The sequence below is a fragment of the Zootoca vivipara genome, chromosome 2, assembly GCF_965207765.1.
Source record: "Zootoca vivipara chromosome 2, rZooViv2.hap1.1, whole genome shotgun sequence".
Taxonomy (NCBI): domain Eukaryota; kingdom Metazoa; phylum Chordata; class Lepidosauria; order Squamata; family Lacertidae; genus Zootoca; species Zootoca vivipara.
In genome coordinates, this window is record NC_142584.1 from 93,029,937 (window position 1) to 93,047,307 (window position 17,371).

The following is a 17,371-nucleotide window of genomic DNA, read 5'->3' on the forward strand; positions in this document are numbered from 1 at the left end:
CAAAAGTACAAAAATATTTAGAGACAAAAACACCCAGGTCAATGGCACACCAAAAGGAGGACTGAGCATTCTCAGTAGGAGAGGGTCCGGGGAACGACGACGGACACTCTCTGCACCACAGTGCTGATTTTGGGGAGATACGTTCTCATTTTTTTTAGAGACGTGTGGTAGGTTCTGGCTGTATTTTAAAAACAGCCTGTTTAACTTGCAGTGTGGCCCAGTGCTGTGCCCCAAACCTAGCTAAAGTTTGCTGTAATGGTGCATTGCATCACTTTCAATGGGGTTTAATCCCGATGATCTGTATCTTCACTGGGCTAGAAGCTATTTGGACTAGCCTTAGCATCACTGCAAAGGCACATGAGGCAATAACTCTGCTTAAGCTGAGCAGTTCTGGGACTGGTCAGTGCCTGGATGGGAGGCAGTCTGGGAACCTGTTCTACAGCCTTCAGAAAAGCAGGATGTTTCTACAAGTAAACAAATAAATCTCCCTGTTGAAAAGGATCTTGCATGAAAGGCTAGGGGTTGTGTTCAACTAACTTCTGCTTGTAGGAGACCCTTTGAAATTGATGGCCCTTAATGTTAATTATGGCCAATAATTGCAGCTGAGTAAATGAGGGTTGAATGCAGCCCTAGAGCACAAAGTTGTGATAGGCTATGCTTTTAGAATATTGGTATCTGAATAGTCTTGCTCCTCCAGATTCTGCTAACGGCTGTTTTAGATGCCTCTTTGGCAATGTATCTGAAAAACCGTAACTTCAAGCAGTGTGTCTAATTAGGAATAATGCCTGTGATTCAAACATTTACTTTTTCTCATGTGAAGTATGTAGGCCAAATTTTGATTTCCACAACTTTCCAGCAGTAAGCTTTAGGGTGGAGAAGAGGGCAGGCATAATAGCTCTAACCCAACAGAGAGCAAAGTTTTCTCGTTAGTTCTTAGGCCAGTAATTGACTTGCAGCTTTGTGCATGTGTTCTCTCACTAGCTTGCTTCTTCCCTGCACAGCAGGGAGCCCTGGACTTTGTTTTATAGCACATTCCTTCTCTGCAGACCTTTTACCTATTCTGTTCCGTCTCAATCTCTCCCAGTTGGAGATATTCCAAGTCATGGATTCTTGGACAGCAGAGGGAGTTTTGAGTCGAATACAACCAAGGAGCATTTGATTTGTCACATCGCCCATTCCTTATCCCTTTCAGGCTCTGATGTGGAGTTACAAGGGAGAACAAGGCTCAAAGTCTTTGAAAACTGCCACCCCACCCCACTTTCATTCAGGTGCTTATGCTGACAAATCGTAGGTTTGTATTCTCCCCACCGGCCCATGAGCATTTCATGATATATTTGAACTTTTAGCATTGCTTTCTGCGGAAGAAAAATCCTCTGGAGAGCAGGAAGTGATGGTGGAGAAGTGGGTTGAAGCTGTTCAGTGCAGAGGTCTCGTGCTTCAGAAATCAATTTAACGTAGCTGTATAACTGGGCTCTCATTCACTTTAAAAGCTTGCTTCGTTTTTCTGCCCACAGCAGTCTTGAGATGGTGCGTTACCTGTAATAGCAGCAGTCCGCCAAATTGCAGGAACTGGTCTTGTTACCTTATGAGAAACTGAGCATTTCATTAATATCTAGGCACCTGCGCTGACAAGCAAAAAAACCCTGAAAGAAGATGTAGCCTTTACTCTCAATGTGTAATGGAAAAACCAAGTTTCTATTCTCCTGCCCCTTTAAGGCGGGACTGCGGAGCTTTTTTCAGACTGACGGCCACATTGTCATCTGGGCAACTTTCTGGGGGACCATATGCCAATAGTACCAATAGTGGATGAGGCCAGAGGCAATTTCCCCCCCTTTGTACAGTGGTCTAGCATTGGCACACACTTGCATACGTACACAGCCAAGAATTCAAGGGCATATTCCAGCAAGGCAAAAATACTCAAGGAGGGCAAGAAGTAAGCCTCCTGTGGGAGAACAAATGGGGATGAGGAGGGGATGTGACAAGTGAAGAGTCCTAAGTGCCAGACAGACTTGGGGGGGGGGGGCTGAATTTGCCCCCCTGCCTGGGGACTAGAGGCCTCTCACCCTGCAAGGAATTCCTTCTCTGCTTAACAGTCTCTCCTCTTCGCTAAGAAGAGAAGAGACACATCAGATGTACACATCCCATCTAATTACACTTTTGGCGAAGCCAGCTCTTCGCGGTCCGCATACCTGCAGCCTCACACACCCTTTCCATTGGATCCTGTGAACTGCCCCAAGATCTTATGATGAAGGGCACTACATAAATCTCATAAACAGTAACAGTAATGATGTTAATAATAATGCTGCTGCCCCTCTTGCCTACACTCACCCTCCTACGGAACCCAACTTTGAAAGGAGAGATTGTGACATGCTTGTGTAACTACTGGGATTGATTCTTGTAATGTGCTCTTCGGGTAATTCAGAAGCTCCAGAAGGCATGTAGTGTCGCTGCCTGCCTCCTTTTTGGAACTGGGAATGTGTCCAGTCGTTTTGCAGCAATTCCACTGGTTATGCCAGTAGACAAAATTCAGCTTGCTAGTTTCTACTTTTGCAAAGCCCTTTTTTTTTTAATGGCACCCATGTTTTAAAAGCTGCCTCTTCCTGTTTGAGGCCCCATCACAGCACAGTTGGTCAGGGAGGTAACCCTGAACTAAATCCTCAGTTACAACCAGGATCTGCTGCAAGTTGCAAGTAATTCTTGAAGCAATTGGGGACAGGTACACACCAGAGAGACGCTGCCTTGACAGGAGAACCTTTTACCACGTGACTTTGAGGAAGGCTATCTTCAACCAAAACACATAGTACACCCTGTTTCTCCAAAAATAAGACGTAGCCATAAAATAAGCCATAGCAGGATTTTTAAGCATTCAAGGAATATAAGCCATACCCCGAAAATAAGACATAGTGATAGGCGCAGCAGCAATGCCGGCCGTGGCAGGAGAAGGAGGGGAAAAAAATAAGACATCCCCTGAAAATAAGACATAGTGTTTGTTTTTTTAAGGAAAAATAAATATAAGACGGTGTCTTATTTTCGGAGAAACATTTAATTGTTTTACACCCTGCAAGGACAATTATTACTGGATGAAAATTTACATTTGAGTACCATTTTGAGGCTTTGCCTCTTCTTTTGCTTCCTTCAGTTCCTAAACGAGCCACCTTCAAACCAGAGGTTGTTTTAAACCGCTATTTCTGGTTTGTATATAATGGCAAGTGTTTTTGCATTATGTGTGAACCAGCCTGCTAAAGTTTTGCTCTTCTTCCTTAATTCTGACATGTAAGCAGGGGTTTTACTATGCTGGCAAACTTCTCAGGTTTTCATGAACCACTGATTTATTCTAAAGGGATAATTTGCTGCAACTAATAGCATGTTACTGATAAGGTGTTCGGTCAACTTCTACCCAAATTTTCAAGTAGAGTTTTATAAGGACTGGCTGGTGGGGATGAAAAATGTAAATGCGTTCATATGGTTTCCTCTCTTACAGGCAAAAGTGCAGTTCTGAAGTGTCTGTTAGATATTCACAAGATTTTTCGAGAAAATGATCCTGCATATATTCTGAATGACCTTTATATCACAGATTACTGTGTTTGGATTCAAAAAGCCAAGTAAGTTTTATGTCTTGTCATTCTCTTGATGAAAGCATTTTGGCATGATTGATCCAGTATTCAAATTCCTTATTGCAAATGGCACTGTTTTCTTGGAAGGCAAAAGCAGAAACTTTTAATTGAATTCTACATTGATGATAAGATTTGCTTTCTTCAGACAAGTTGTGTACACACACACACACACACACACACACACACACACACACACACACACAAAGCAGGCTGAGAGTGTTAAAAAAAATTCCTGTGTTGTGACAATTTTGAGAACCAGGGAAATGGCTTAACCACGTTAAAGTAAAATTGCTAAGCAGCGTTTTGCAAAGTACAATACAAACTCATTCAGCTGAGGAGATATATTGTAGGCTTTTCATATTGTGTATGAAGAACTCCCAAATTCTGACAAAAAAAGATTACGCAGTGTCTTTATTTTGCATAAAGGCTCCTAATCTGTAGGCATTTATTCTGAATCAAAAATCTTGATTGCTTGCAAATCTGGAAGCAAAAGAGTATTGTGGCAGAAAGGAAAGGCATGGCTAAATATGGATAAGCATATTTGTGCTGAGGGTAAGTAAAAGTATTTGAAAAAGTGATGGAAGGGATATGCTTAAACTATGGGGTCTTTTGCAAGTCTTGTCTCCATGGTTTCAAATACAATTGCCACCACTGGGCTTTGAATCTTTTTCTCACTGAGATTCATGAATTATCACCATCATCATCATCATCATTGTTATTATTTATTAAAATGTGTATACCACCCTTCATCCAAAGATCACAGGGCTGTTCACAACATAAAAATACAAAATGAGAATGCAAAATAACTGTGTGAAGAAGAAAACCTTTGTCTTTTGCTCCTGGCTAGAGCCAAATAATATATACATAGTACATAGCATATGAATTCTGCTGTCAGCCTGCCATTTGGCAGTCAAACTGTCACAGTTGCCCACTGTTTATAAGGTTACAGCGATGTGCAGGCAAGGTTTCAACTTTTATGTACGGGGCAGTAGCATCTAAGCAGTCAGTTATGTTGTTTAGTCATTTAGTCATGTCTGACTCTTTGTGACCCCATGGACCAGAGCACACCAGGCACTCACTCCTGTCTTCCACTGCCTCCTGCAGTTTGGTCAGACTCATGTTGGTGGCTTCGAGAACACTGTCCAACCATCTCGTCCTCTGCCATCCCCTTCTCCTTGTGCCCTCAATCTTTCCCAACATCAGGGTCTTTTCCAGGGAGTCTTCTCTTCTCATGAGGTGGCCAAAGTGTTGGAGCCTCAGCTTCAGGATCTGTCCTTCCAGTGAGCACTCAGGGCTGATTTCCTTAAGAATGGATGGGTTTGATCTTCTTGCAGTCCATGGGACTCTCAAGAGTTTCCTCCAGCACCATAATTCAAAAGCATCAATTCTTCGGCGATCAGCCTTCTTTATGGTCCAGCTCTCACTTCCATAGCGGACATTCCATTCAAATCTATTGGCCCATAATTATATAAAGCCAAGCTCAGTGCTTGGGCAGCCTGAAGAAACGTTAAGGAAGCCTGGAGTGAGAACCTGAAGCAGCAGCATCCCTGAAGAGTATGGGATCAGCCTAGAGGCTGAAATCACAGAAGACAGAAGTGAGGAAGTTCTGCAAGAGAGGAGTTGGAAGGCTCCCAGCAACAGCTTTGGGGTATAACTGAGAACAGTGTGGCTGTAGGTGTCAGTTGACTGCAGGAAGCAGCGAGTTCCTGACTGTTTAAGGACCTTGGAGAACCCTGAAAGGTTATCCAAAGGGGTTGCGAACCTTGACCAGAAGGAAGACGTCAAGTAAAGCTCGTTGAACAAGGCTGTGAGTTTACTGAGGTGGACTTACGAAGGGCAGCTGGTTATGGTTATTTGTGTGGCCACAGAAACTAAAACAAGCACCCAGACATCTTAAATCAATACCATTAAGCAACAATAACATCAACTACGGAACCAAGTCTAATAACCTAGCTGCAAGGAAACACATATTATAAGTAAGATTTATTAATTATCTTACCTTCAGCTTTTAACTACAAATCTCTGGTCTGTTTGTTCCATGCCAGTACCCAGCTACGATCTATTTGCAGGATAAAAGTGAATGAAAGTATTGAAATACATGGTATTATTGGAACTGAAAAAGAGATTAAGAGGGCAGGTAATTTATCATGGTGACACAACTGGTGGAATGAGAAAATGCCAGGACTACAGTTTCTGGCTAAGTGGAGAGGGTGGTGGGATAGTAAATAGTAGTGGGGTGTTTTTAATAATAATAATAATAATAATAATAATAATAATAATAATAATAATAATAATAAATAATAATAAAACAGTTTGATCCAGTAAATTTTTGTCCCCTCTGTGCTAAGTTGTATCCCTGTGGCAATACTAATCCATATCCTTTCTAGTTACGTCGGGTATTGCTTGCTGTGGTAAAATATGAGCAAAGATTACCATATTTACGCCACTCTAATGCGCCATTGAATCTTAGCGCGTACCTCAGTTTTCTAAACCAAAAAAGTATTTCCTGGCAAATGTAAATGTGCCATCAAATCTAATAATGTGCACCCTAATTTTCATGATGTGATTTGACCCCCCAAAAGGTGTGCATTACTTTTGAGTCAATATGGTAATATTCCCCCCTGGAAAACATCCTTAAGTCTGAGACATGGCATGTGGCTAATCATCTCTTCTCTTCTCTTCTCTTCTCTTCTCTTCTCTTCTCTTCTCTTCTCTTCTCTTCTCAGCTCCTCCCTTCAGCTTATTTCAAGAAAGCATTTGGCAGTATCAGACTTAGCATATGCTGCACCATAAAGCAAATACTGCATGCCCAGTAATTTTCTAATAGTTATTGCTTTAATTATTCCCTTATATGCATTCCACATAAACCATTCTATTTGTATGCAGTGCAGCAATTAGGGGTGGGTGAGCCATATTGCACAAATCTGCAAAACACGAAAGGGGGAAGCTGTTAATAGGCTCTCCCAGGTTGCAGCGGATACGTAGAGAGCAGCGGAGGCAGCTCATACAGGCATCTCGGCAGGTGTCGTCAACATTTTATGTTGAAAAGCCAGATGCGGCCAGATGGAAAATTGCATCTTTAACCCCTGAGGTCATGCAGCGTGTCACCACTTTGCTTGATCCTCCTGCTAAGCGAGCTTATAACATCCCCTGCTGTCAACCTTGTTACTGCTTTAGTTTTCACAATAGAATTAAAATTAATTTGTCAGGGGTTTTTCCTCCCTTTTTTTCTTTTTGGTCAAGTATTTAGGAAGTGGCACTAAATGCTGGTTAGGGAATGCTGGGCATCTGTCATAGATAAAGAAAATCCAGCCCTTCCGTTAAGTGCTTGGTTTTTATTCCCCCCTCTCCCTCCTCATTACTTACATAAATTTGTTGGGCCTCTGGAATCCCTCTTGAGTTATGAAAATCTTTGAAAGGCGGCAGGTATGCTATGTAATAGATGAGCTGCAAAAAATTGAGGTGAGGGTGCAGAGGCTGGCTTTTCATTTGCTTTGGCTCAAGAAGACCACCAAAGCTGGTGCAGTGAAAGCATACTTTCCCTTGGGAGTGATTTAAGATGACCTGGCCCCTCGCTGAAGGAAAATCGTATTCCTTCGTCTAGCTCTCATGCTCCAGGACAGAAGCATATCTCTCTTTTTCTGATCAGTGAGAAGAGTGCACTGGCTTAAACCTTCAAAGTAGCCTTTTCTCTCTTTATGGTAATAACGGATTCTAACACGGCATGGAACTCGTATTTCCTTTCATGACGGCTGGTTACATCGATCCAGTGCATGTGTCATGTTTATTGTTCATAGACCATAGACCAGCCTGGGACCGTGTCCTTCCCCTCTTCCCTTCCCTTCCTTGCCTTCACTATTATTTAGCAGTATATGTCTCTGCTGTTAATCTAGGGTGAAATGGGACATTGAACCCCATTTGAGAGGAAACACAACTAGTGTTTTCCATGGTTAGCTTTGGGGTCCATGTAATACTAAAATTCAGGCAGGGAAGGGAATGGGCTGGTGGGTTTTCTCTTGGCAGAGGCGGAAGAAGCATGTATTCCCAAGGCTGGCTCCATGTTTTTCCTTGGCTAGATCTGGACCTTTTCACTTTCAGTCTAGGTTTGTCTGCGTAGAACTACAATGGTACCTCTACTTACGAATGTTTCTACTTACGAATGTTTCTACTTACGAACGGAGCTCCGTCTGCCATCTTGGATGCAGTTTAGTTAGGATTTTTTCTACTTACGAATTTTTAGATAGGGTTGCTTCGACTTACGAATTTTTCTCCCAATGCATTCCAATGGGATTTGACATACAAATTTTTTCGACTTATGAATGTGTATTCGGAACGCATTAAATTTGTAAGTAGAGGTACCACTGTATGTAGCTTTCAGTATAGGTTGTTTCACTCAAAATAATGGCCATGTAGTAACTCTCTTATTTGAAGTCTTGAATGTAGACTTAGAATCTTTTCTTCACATGTGTGCACGCACGCATATTTTGTGAATGTGTGCACCAAAGGCGATTTAGTGATTTGCATGAAATCCTTTTGAGTATGCCCTTGGTGATGCCTCTCACTCTTGTCGCTTTTGCAGCAGCCCCAGAGTGCTGGTTTGCCTCTGAGTGACAGATATGCTTCGCATATAGTGCAATCCACGAAGGCCTCAGCTTTATCCTGTGATGGCTTTGCAGCGGCAGCTCAGCCCTCCATGACCCAAAGGCTCAATTATTGTAATTCCCTCTTAGCGCAGCTTACAAGCAGAACATCGCTGTAGCTGGCAGCACTTTCAGGACGTCGCATCACATCTGCTTATGCCTTGGAGAAGACATGCTGTGTTAAGCTTGTCCTTTATTTATTGCTTGGGTGGCCTTTGGTCATGGATAGGGTAGTTTTCAAAGCCCCTGGCTGATAGAAGGCATTGTTGCCTTTTTCATCTGCCTAGCAATTGTCCTTAAGAGTGTGTTGTTAAGCTTGTGTTCTACCTGACTTGCTAGTGTACAAAGGGGGCTAGGTAAGTGCATGTCTAGGTTTTTGTGGTGGTTCTCTAAAGCTATCTATGAGAGTCAGTAGCCAGAGCATTGGTCTTGGGTCAGGAAGACCCAGATTCAAAGCCCTTCTCCGCCATGAAGTTAACTGAGTGACTTTTGGCCAGTCCGTTGACATGATCTGATCAGGCCTGTTATCAGCGGAGTCCAGGAGGATCTGGAAAGAATCCCACCTGAAAGAGAAGGAAAGCTGGCCACATCCACATGTCACAGTAAGCCGGGGTTTGTAGTTTATCCTGATTTATTGTACATGAGCAGAATGTATGCTGCCCAGTTTCCTCCTGCTTTACAGAAGAAATGAACAATGAAGTTGTGGTTAAGCTCAGCCTCCCACTAGTTCTGAGCCCAGGGTTCTAAACAAGCCAGCCACAAACCATGGTTTTAAGGTTGAATAGTGATCATGTTAGGGAGAAACAAACCACAGTCATGGATTCTGATGAAATGGCAAATCAAGGGTGAACAATGTTCTTTGGTTGATATTTTTCTACTCCTTGGTGGGCCAAATGCAGGCCTGCGAAGAGGGAGGGGCAGCAGGGTATGCTGGCCTTGGGCCTCAGAGGGCTAAGCCAGCAGGGGGACCCTGTCAGGGGCATGCCAGACCTACGCTGTCATGCCAAGAACAAGACTCCAACCCTGAGCCTCAGACAAGCTCTGCGTGGGCCTGTCCCAAATATGAGAGGTTAGTGGGACTGCTTGTCTATTGGCCACTTGATGTCATAATGTATGAGATCAGGTGTTGGGAATGGCTTCCTTGAAACAGCCTTGCAAGGCCATATTGGGAGGTGTGGCTGGCCAGGTTTGGTTCGTGTACATACATACATACATACATAATTTTATTTGTCTGCCTCCTTTCCATAATTCAAACCGTGCTCAAGACGGCTTACGACATGAAAAAATACACAATACGGTGTAACAAAAGTAGCTGCAAACAATAAACAAAACATAAAAATGCACAACCAAACGGAACAATTTCCAGATAACCATAACAAGATCTCAAATAAAGATACAAAAAAACCAACAGCAACAACCCCCACCCAAACAGCACCCTAGCCCGAGAGTCTGTTCAGCAGCCTCAGCTTTTGTAGCTGGAGTCAGTCAAGGCCCCACCCTCCCAGGCCAGGGGGGAAAGGCTTGCAAGACAGGGGAGCAGATCCCACAGAACTCACAGCCAAGATGGTCCAAATTTCACTCTGGCTTTCTGGAGTGTTTATTCTGCTTGTGGCAGGGGAGGAGTGAATGAATGGCACCTGTGAGCTATTCTAGTTCACATATTGATTTCGTGTATTAAACCCCTGATGGAACTTCAGGTGCCCTGCCCAGGGCTCACAGCTCTTTCCCCTTCCAAGTACTCAGCCTCAGTAAGGATGCTGTATCATCCACCTCTAGACCAACCCTTCGAACCATTTAAGCAGTATTGCATAGGGTTGCAGCCAATGTTGGTCCTACTCAGAGCAGACCCATTGAAAGGAATGGGCACGACTAACTTAGTTCCATTAATTGTTACGGGTCTACTGTAGGTACTGTATAACTTAGTTGAATATAATACCCACCCCCTTTTTTAATGCCCTATCCCGATCTACCCATTTATTTCCCTTTTTAGTTTCCCTTTCTATCCTGAAGTACAATGCACCATATCTACACCCTGTCACCATAATATATCTGTAAAAGCAGCAGCTGCACCAAGAGCATTTTGTGAGGCTGTGTATAACAGCGCATGGGCTTTGAACAACAATAGGGTTTGCCCTGCAGGCTGGAAGGAGCGAGAGACGAGTCTAGGATGCCAGAAAGTGCCCTTTATTATGTGCTTTAGCAACCCTGTATGACATGGCTTTTAAAGGGGGTAGATGGGAGGATTTAAGCTCCCTTCCCAGCTGTTTGCTCACATTTTCCTTTTTGATGCTCCATCTCTCCTCTTCCTTCCCCGCTGTTCATTCCATCATCTTTCCCTCTCCCCACAGTTCCTGTTCCTTGCGGCTGTGTCTGAGCGATGCACCTTGCCACAGGTAGAGAGAGGGGATGGAAGCAAAGCTCTTCACTCCCTTTGGGTTCTGGCTTTGATTTCTCTGAAGTTGCGGCAGTTTGCTATCAGCTTGCAGGAAGGGGGGTCAGCGATTCGTGTCATCTCTCTTCAGTCAGCACTTCTCTGCTGTTTCCTTCTGTTTTGACTACAGGGACGACATGTAGCCTGTGTAGCTACTGCCTTTTTAAGCAGGTGCGGCTTGCAGCTGTGATCAAAGAGGGGAAGCTTCTCTCCATGCAAATAGCATCTTTCTGTTCTGTTCGCAGCCTTGTCAGTAGCTGACACCCTTTGGCAGCAATTCTACTATCAGCCGCTTAACTGGGGTGAGCAGAAACGGAAAGGAAGGGCAAATGTTCCTTTCTCATGGTCCTTTTGATGTTATATTGAAATGATAATCTAGTGGGGAATGGGGATTTTGTTCCTTCACTGCCAGCTGTTTCTACAAGGATTCCCCATGCTGCCATGAGTCGCTGTAAGCTAATGCCTGGGACTTGAGACAGCCTGCAGATGCCCAGAGGAACGACCGTGTGTTAATATATTACGATAGACAGGTTTGTGTCATTGGATGAGAGAGAACAGGGAGGAACCTCCTGCCATTTGTCAGGCATCTTTGGGATTTTGTAGGACTCCGTTTTGTAAACCCCAAAAGAGCAAGATTATGCCAGGTTCGTGGAACAGAAAAAAATACATTTTTTGTTGTGGCTACTCCCCCACCCCACCCCACCTGCCCTTCCCCAGTTACCTACCACGAAAGTCATGGCATCAGTCATGGGAGCACAGCTACAATTTAAATCATGGTCAGTCCTAGAAAGGAAATAAGTTTTCCTATATTTCACCAGCTGACATGCAAGCCTTGTGTGTCATTTTGACATGATTCTTTGTCCAGAATCTGCTTCAGTGCCCCTACTGGCCAATATTTTTTCTGGAAAGGAATTTGCAAAAGTCTCAATGGGATGGTGGTGGCAATTTGAACTTCCCCTCTGTCTGAACAGAATCAGAGCCTACTGCTTGTTTCTCCCGACTTCTCAACTTAAAAGGGAGCCTAAGTCAGCTGATGAGTTAGCTCTTACTGCTTAGTCTGTCATGACACATACCTGTCAACATACGCCTGAGAATCTAGAGCTTCTTCTCATACATGTCCTGATAGGAAAGATGTGGAATATGCTTGGGAAGTTCATGTATCTGCACACATGCACATAGATCCTACATGCACACTTAAGGGTCATGCTGGATGTGATGCTCAATCCAATTTAAAGTAGAGAGTGGGATTTAAAGTGCAGCACTTTAAAAGTGGAAGAGGCTGAAAGTGACTCTCACTTGGAGGAAAAGAACAGTTTTAGTAGTGTTGCTCTTTAAATCTCTCCCCACCTTTCTGCTTCCTAGAGAATTGGAGGGACCTGGCTTAGGCCTTGCTGCTGTCACAACTTAATTGCACCCTTGGTTAGATGGAAGACCAGGCACCCCCAAACTTCGGCCCTCCAGATGTTTTGGATTACAATTCCCATCATCCCTGACCACTGGTCCTCTTAGCTAGGGATCATGGGAGTTGTAGGCCAAAACATCTGGAGGGCCACAGTTTGGGGATGCCTGTGGAAGACTATTCCAAAACAAAATTTATTCCCGAAACCAATGCTCATAACTGTAGTTTAATTAGAGTTTGTACTTTTTGTGTGTGCATGTGCACTGAATGAGTCATCTGTTTCGTTATTAATATTTTTCTGCTGCACTGCTGAATCGTGAGGCGTGCTTTTTCTGGCTCAGGTGGAGGGTCTGTCTAGTCCAGCACTCTCCTTCCAGCAGTGACCAGCCCACTGCCAGGAACCGGCATCGCTCCCGCTGCATCCTTTGATTGGCTGCCAGGCTTTGGACTTTGTTGACAATTGGGGGGGGGGGGGCAATATCAAGCCATTTCAAAGCACGAGTAAAAGCCTGCCTCTCTCTCAAAACTGGAGTGGTATGGTTTCTTTTTTTAAAAAAATCATTTAATATTCCAGGTCCCTCTCCCACTCAGCTCCTCTTCATAGCACACATCTGTGTGGACTATAAATTCTCAGCGGGTGTGTTTTCTTTAAGAGATTTCCTGTCCAGATTATGAAAATAAATGCCACACCGTAGCATTTTATGTTCCTTTAGCATCTTGTGTAGATGCTTGAAGTTCTGCACATTCAGAGTTAATGGAGGAAGAGATGATGTTCAATCCCTAGTCAGACTTTTGGCACCACTACCTGAATGGGGACATCCCTTCCTCCTCCCCATTCATTCATTCATTCATTTTCTTTTTTACATTCAGGTCCTCCCCGCACACCAGCTAGCCACTCTCCCTCTGGGACCTCCAGCCTCTGCTTGCCTCCAGCCTCTGCTTGCCTCCAGCCTTTTCACTCCTCCCTTCATCCATCCATCCATGAATTTTCTCTCGCCCTCTATGCAAAGGCTGCTTCAACCAGTCAGCCTGCTGCATTCCAGCCTTCCTCATGCCTGGCGCTGTACTCACTTTGCTGCAAGGAGAAAAGCCAAGCGGTGCTGTACCAAAGCCCTACCATATCCGCAGCTGCAGAGAGGGACAGCGCTACTGGATGGAGGGAAATGGCAGAGAGGCAGATATTCCTCTGTCCATGGGCTCACACCCCAGGGGGGTGGATAATGAAGGGCTGCTCAGTTTACTGTTGCTGTAGCTCTCGCAGCCAGACCTCCCCCTTTAAACCTGCAAAACATGGGGGTGATGGACTGTATTTGGCTTTGGAATTGGCATTAAGAAAAAGCCAATGCAATTCTGGGCTGCATCAATAGGAATATAGCATCTAGATCAAGGGAAGTAATAGTACCACTGTATTTCACTCTGGTCAAACCTCACCTGGAGTACTCTGTCCAGTTCTGGGCACCACAGTTCAAGAAGGATACTGACAAGCTGGAACGTGTCCAGAGGAGGGCAACCAAAATGGTCAAAGGCCTGGAAACGATGCCTTATGAGGAACGGCTTAGGGAGCTGGGTATGTTTAGCCTGGGGAAGAGAAGGTTAAGGGGTGATATGATAGCCATGTTCAAATATATAAAAGGATGTCATATAGAGGAGGGAGAAAGGTTGTTTTCTGCTGCTCCAGAGAAGCGGACACGGAGCAATGGATTCAAACTACAAGAAAGAAGATTCCACCTAAACATTAGGAAGAACTTCCTGACCGTAAGAGCTGTCCGGCAGTGGAATTTGTTACCAAGGAGTATGGTGGAGTCTCCTTCTTTGGAGGTCTTTAAGCAGAGGCTTGACAGGCATATGTCAAGAATGCTTTGATGGTGTTTCCTGCTTGGCAGGGGGTTGGACTGGATGGCCCTTGTGGTCTCTTCCAACTCTATGATTCTATGATATCACGTGTTTCATTTGAAGTAAGATCTGCCTCGGAAAGAGTGTGATGTCCTGTTGTTTTTTGCTACCCTTTGTGAGGGGTGAGAGGGGTTTCCCTGTCACAGTATGTTGAAGAAAACTGGATTTTCCCTCTTCCATGGGCTGCTGTCACTTCAGCTCGCAGAGAAGGAGAAAATTGGCTTCCAGTATGAACCCAGACATTTCATATTGAGACCATAACGATAGGTTCCTCTGAAATATTCTCATTCCTGTTTACACACCCAAGTTCATTTCTAGCATTCATTTGCACCTCGTCCTTTCCTGCTACCAGTATCTCTTCACCTTACCAACTCAAGGAAAGGGGGGGGGGGAACCCCTAATAGAGAAAAACTATAATTGGGATAAATGTCGTCTATTCATAGTCCATACAGGAATCTGTATGCTCAGCTACGTCTTTGGGCTCTTTGCTCTGTTACTGCTTTTTTTTTCCTTGCAAGACCTCTTGTGTACAGTGTGGAATGGGCCGTGTCATTGTTTTGACAGCTGATAACCACCAGAGGAGGTTTCACATCTACTGTGTTGTTGCTTGTTATCCTGCCCTGTTGAGGAACTGTCATTTGCCCCGAGATGCGCTACCGTAGTAATTTAATTCCGGCTTCCTGTATGCAAGTAATGCTATTTGCAATGCACTGTCGTAGCCTGCATCCCGCCCCCCTTCTGCTTCTGATAAGGCTGTGAATGTTTCCTTTAAAACAACAACAACAAACATTTCCCAGAACCGGAAGAGCCAGGTCCATTAATTGGGCCATTTCAATATCCGTACCTTCTGTTTCCTGCTACCCTTTTCACTTGCCGATAGCTTCTGTCGAAAGGAATGTTTGGCGGGCTTCTCTCTCTCTCTCTCTCTCTCTCTCTCTCTCTCTCTCTCTCTCTCTCTCTCTCTGGCTTTGACAAACACTAGAAAGTGAATGTGCATATTTGACAGATGCAATTGTTTGCATCAGATGTCAAATACTTGGAGCTCTGCACCGCTTGAACTGCAGCCTTTCCAGCGCTCTCCAGCTGAACAGCCTCATCATGAGCCTCTCGGCGTGAGGAGAGCTCTCCAGGGAATGGCCTTGGTGCGTGAGGCGCACAGTGGCATGTGGGGAAGCCACTCACCACGTGTTCTCTCCAGGGGTGCCTTGACAGGTGTTTTCAAGAAGCGTTGTGGCCAAGCTGCTATGCCACTTTGGAGATGGGAAGTGGGTCCCGACAGCCAGGCTGATTCAAATCACCTGTAGCATTTGGTGCAAGGCCTTCTGGATCCCCTGCTTTCTGTTGTGCCTCAATTAAAATGGCAGTGTTCTAGTGACTAAATAGAAATTTCAAGCAAGCCTTTTGTTGTTGTTGTTGTTGGAAAGGTAGTGCTGTTTAAATGCAGCTATCAAGGTTCAGCACAGAAGTGACACTGCTAGCTTCTCCCTGTTTTCCAAAATGTTGTGGAATTCTCAGGAACAAGAGAGAACCCATCTGCATTTCCCTGTCACACGAGCAGAAAAAGTATTTCTTTGCTTCTTTGCTTTGTGTTTTCTCCTACCATTCGGCTTCAGCGCACAGAGTGCCTCAGAAAGGACAGCACAGTTGTGAAGATGCTACCCTGCCCCCTTCCCCAGCTTCAGTCTCAGGAGGAAGGCTTGCACTTTCCACGCTTCACGCAGGGTGGCAGAGCACCCATCGTGACTTGCCTGGCAAGTGGAACGGTGGACCCTTGCTCGCAGAATCCAGCTTTTTTCTCGGGGGCAGGAGTTCGGTTTGGCTTTTTACATACACCTGAACGGGAGGGCCTTATGCTCACCATTTTTTTCTTTTGGCAAGGGTTTTGCCCCTGTTTTGTCAATTCTGTTATCAATTCTGTTTGCAATATAGATGGGCAAATGGGAGCTGCGCCACAGTTGCAGTGTATTTATTCCCAGCACCTAAGAAGGCAGGTGGTGGTGTCAGGGCCACAAAAAGCCTGAAACAGGAGTTCTCTAGTATTGACTGGGATGAGGGATGTTTCAGTAATGGGAAGGGATCAATGACACTTCTTTTTCTCACTGTGACAGGGCGCCTTCTGCTGTAAAGCTGAAGTGAGGGAGTATGTAAAAAGTTCTGGATAATTTCTTTTTTCTGAAACCTCCCTGTATCTTCTCTACTCCCCACCCCTCAAATTCACCAGGATGTGAGGTGTCAGGGTCAGGAACACACATTTTCTCTCCCATAATAATACTAATACTAATACTAATAATAATATATTATTTATACCCCGCCCATCTGGCCAGGTTCCCCCAGCCACTCTGGGCGGCTTCCAACAAAATATTAAAATACAGAAATCCATCAAACATTAAAAGCTTCCCTAAACAGGGCTGCCTTGAGATGCCTTCTAAAGGTCTGGTAATTTTTGTTCTCTTTGACCTCTGGTGGGAGGGCATTCCACAGGGTGGGTGCCACTACCGAGAAGGCCCTTTGCCTGGTTCCCTGTAACTTGGCTTCTCGTAGCGAGGGAACCACCAGAAGGCCCTCGGCACTGGACCTCAGTGTCCGGGCAGAACGATGATCCTCCCATAATGCTTTAAAAAACAACAACCAATGTTTGTAACTGCCATCCTAACATTCACTGTCTTAACTGCTCTCAAATGTAGACTTAATAAGTATACCTCAAACAGTCTGCCTAACTTCTCGTTTCTTTGGGGATCCACCAATCTTCTCTGCTCCTCTCTCTCTCTTGGCTCAGCTGTTGTCAGCAATACCCCAAGGGAACTCATACTGGAGTTTTCTGTATCTTTAAACTTTTAAAAAACAACAAAACAAAAACACAAACGTAGGCATATCTACAGAGTACCCAAGTATGTAGGAAAGTATGTATTTTTGGATGGCCCCCAGTGTTTTTTTTCTGGGGGGAGGTTACACAGGGGTACGCATACCCCTAAACATTTTTTTGAATCTTTGTACTTTTGTCCATTTACTGGACACCATTGTATTTGAACAATACAATGGTGATTTTCTTGAGTCAAAATGAGAGTACCCCCTAAACATTTTTTAAAGAAAAAAGCACTGGGTGGCCCCATTTCACTTCCAGTCTGAATAGACACTTCACCACCCAAGTTTGTTGCTAGAGAAAATGATGTACCATTCAGAAGTAGCTTTGCAATGCTTTGGGGGAAGCTCCCTGTGGTAAATGGCATCTGTATACCATTGACGACAGCAGTGCAGCACAGTCTGGTTTTTTGCTGATTGACCACTGCTGTTGGCATCCCCTTTAGACCAAGCTGGCATGTACCGAGAGGGCATTGCATCACTGCACCGAGCATAATGAACAGATGCAGGAGCTCTCCTTTCCAAGATTCCACAG

General features: G+C 44.5%; 1 protein-coding gene across 4 annotated transcripts in view; it reads left to right on the forward strand.

The window, feature by feature from the left end:
• The window catches only part of SHQ1 (SHQ1, H/ACA ribonucleoprotein assembly factor), a 79,987-nt gene that overhangs the window by 31,343 nt on the left and 31,273 nt on the right, over positions 1–17,371 (forward strand). For all 4 annotated transcript variants that reach the window (XR_015948278.1, XM_088662388.1, XM_088662387.1 and 1 more), the window contains one exon: positions 3,482–3,602. Coding sequence is in view for 3 of the 4 variants with exons in the window: in XM_088662388.1 (XP_088518514.1) it covers positions 3,482–3,602 (121 nt within the window). In the remaining variant the exon portion in view is untranslated. The remainder of the gene's footprint in view (positions 1–3,481; positions 3,603–17,371) is intronic.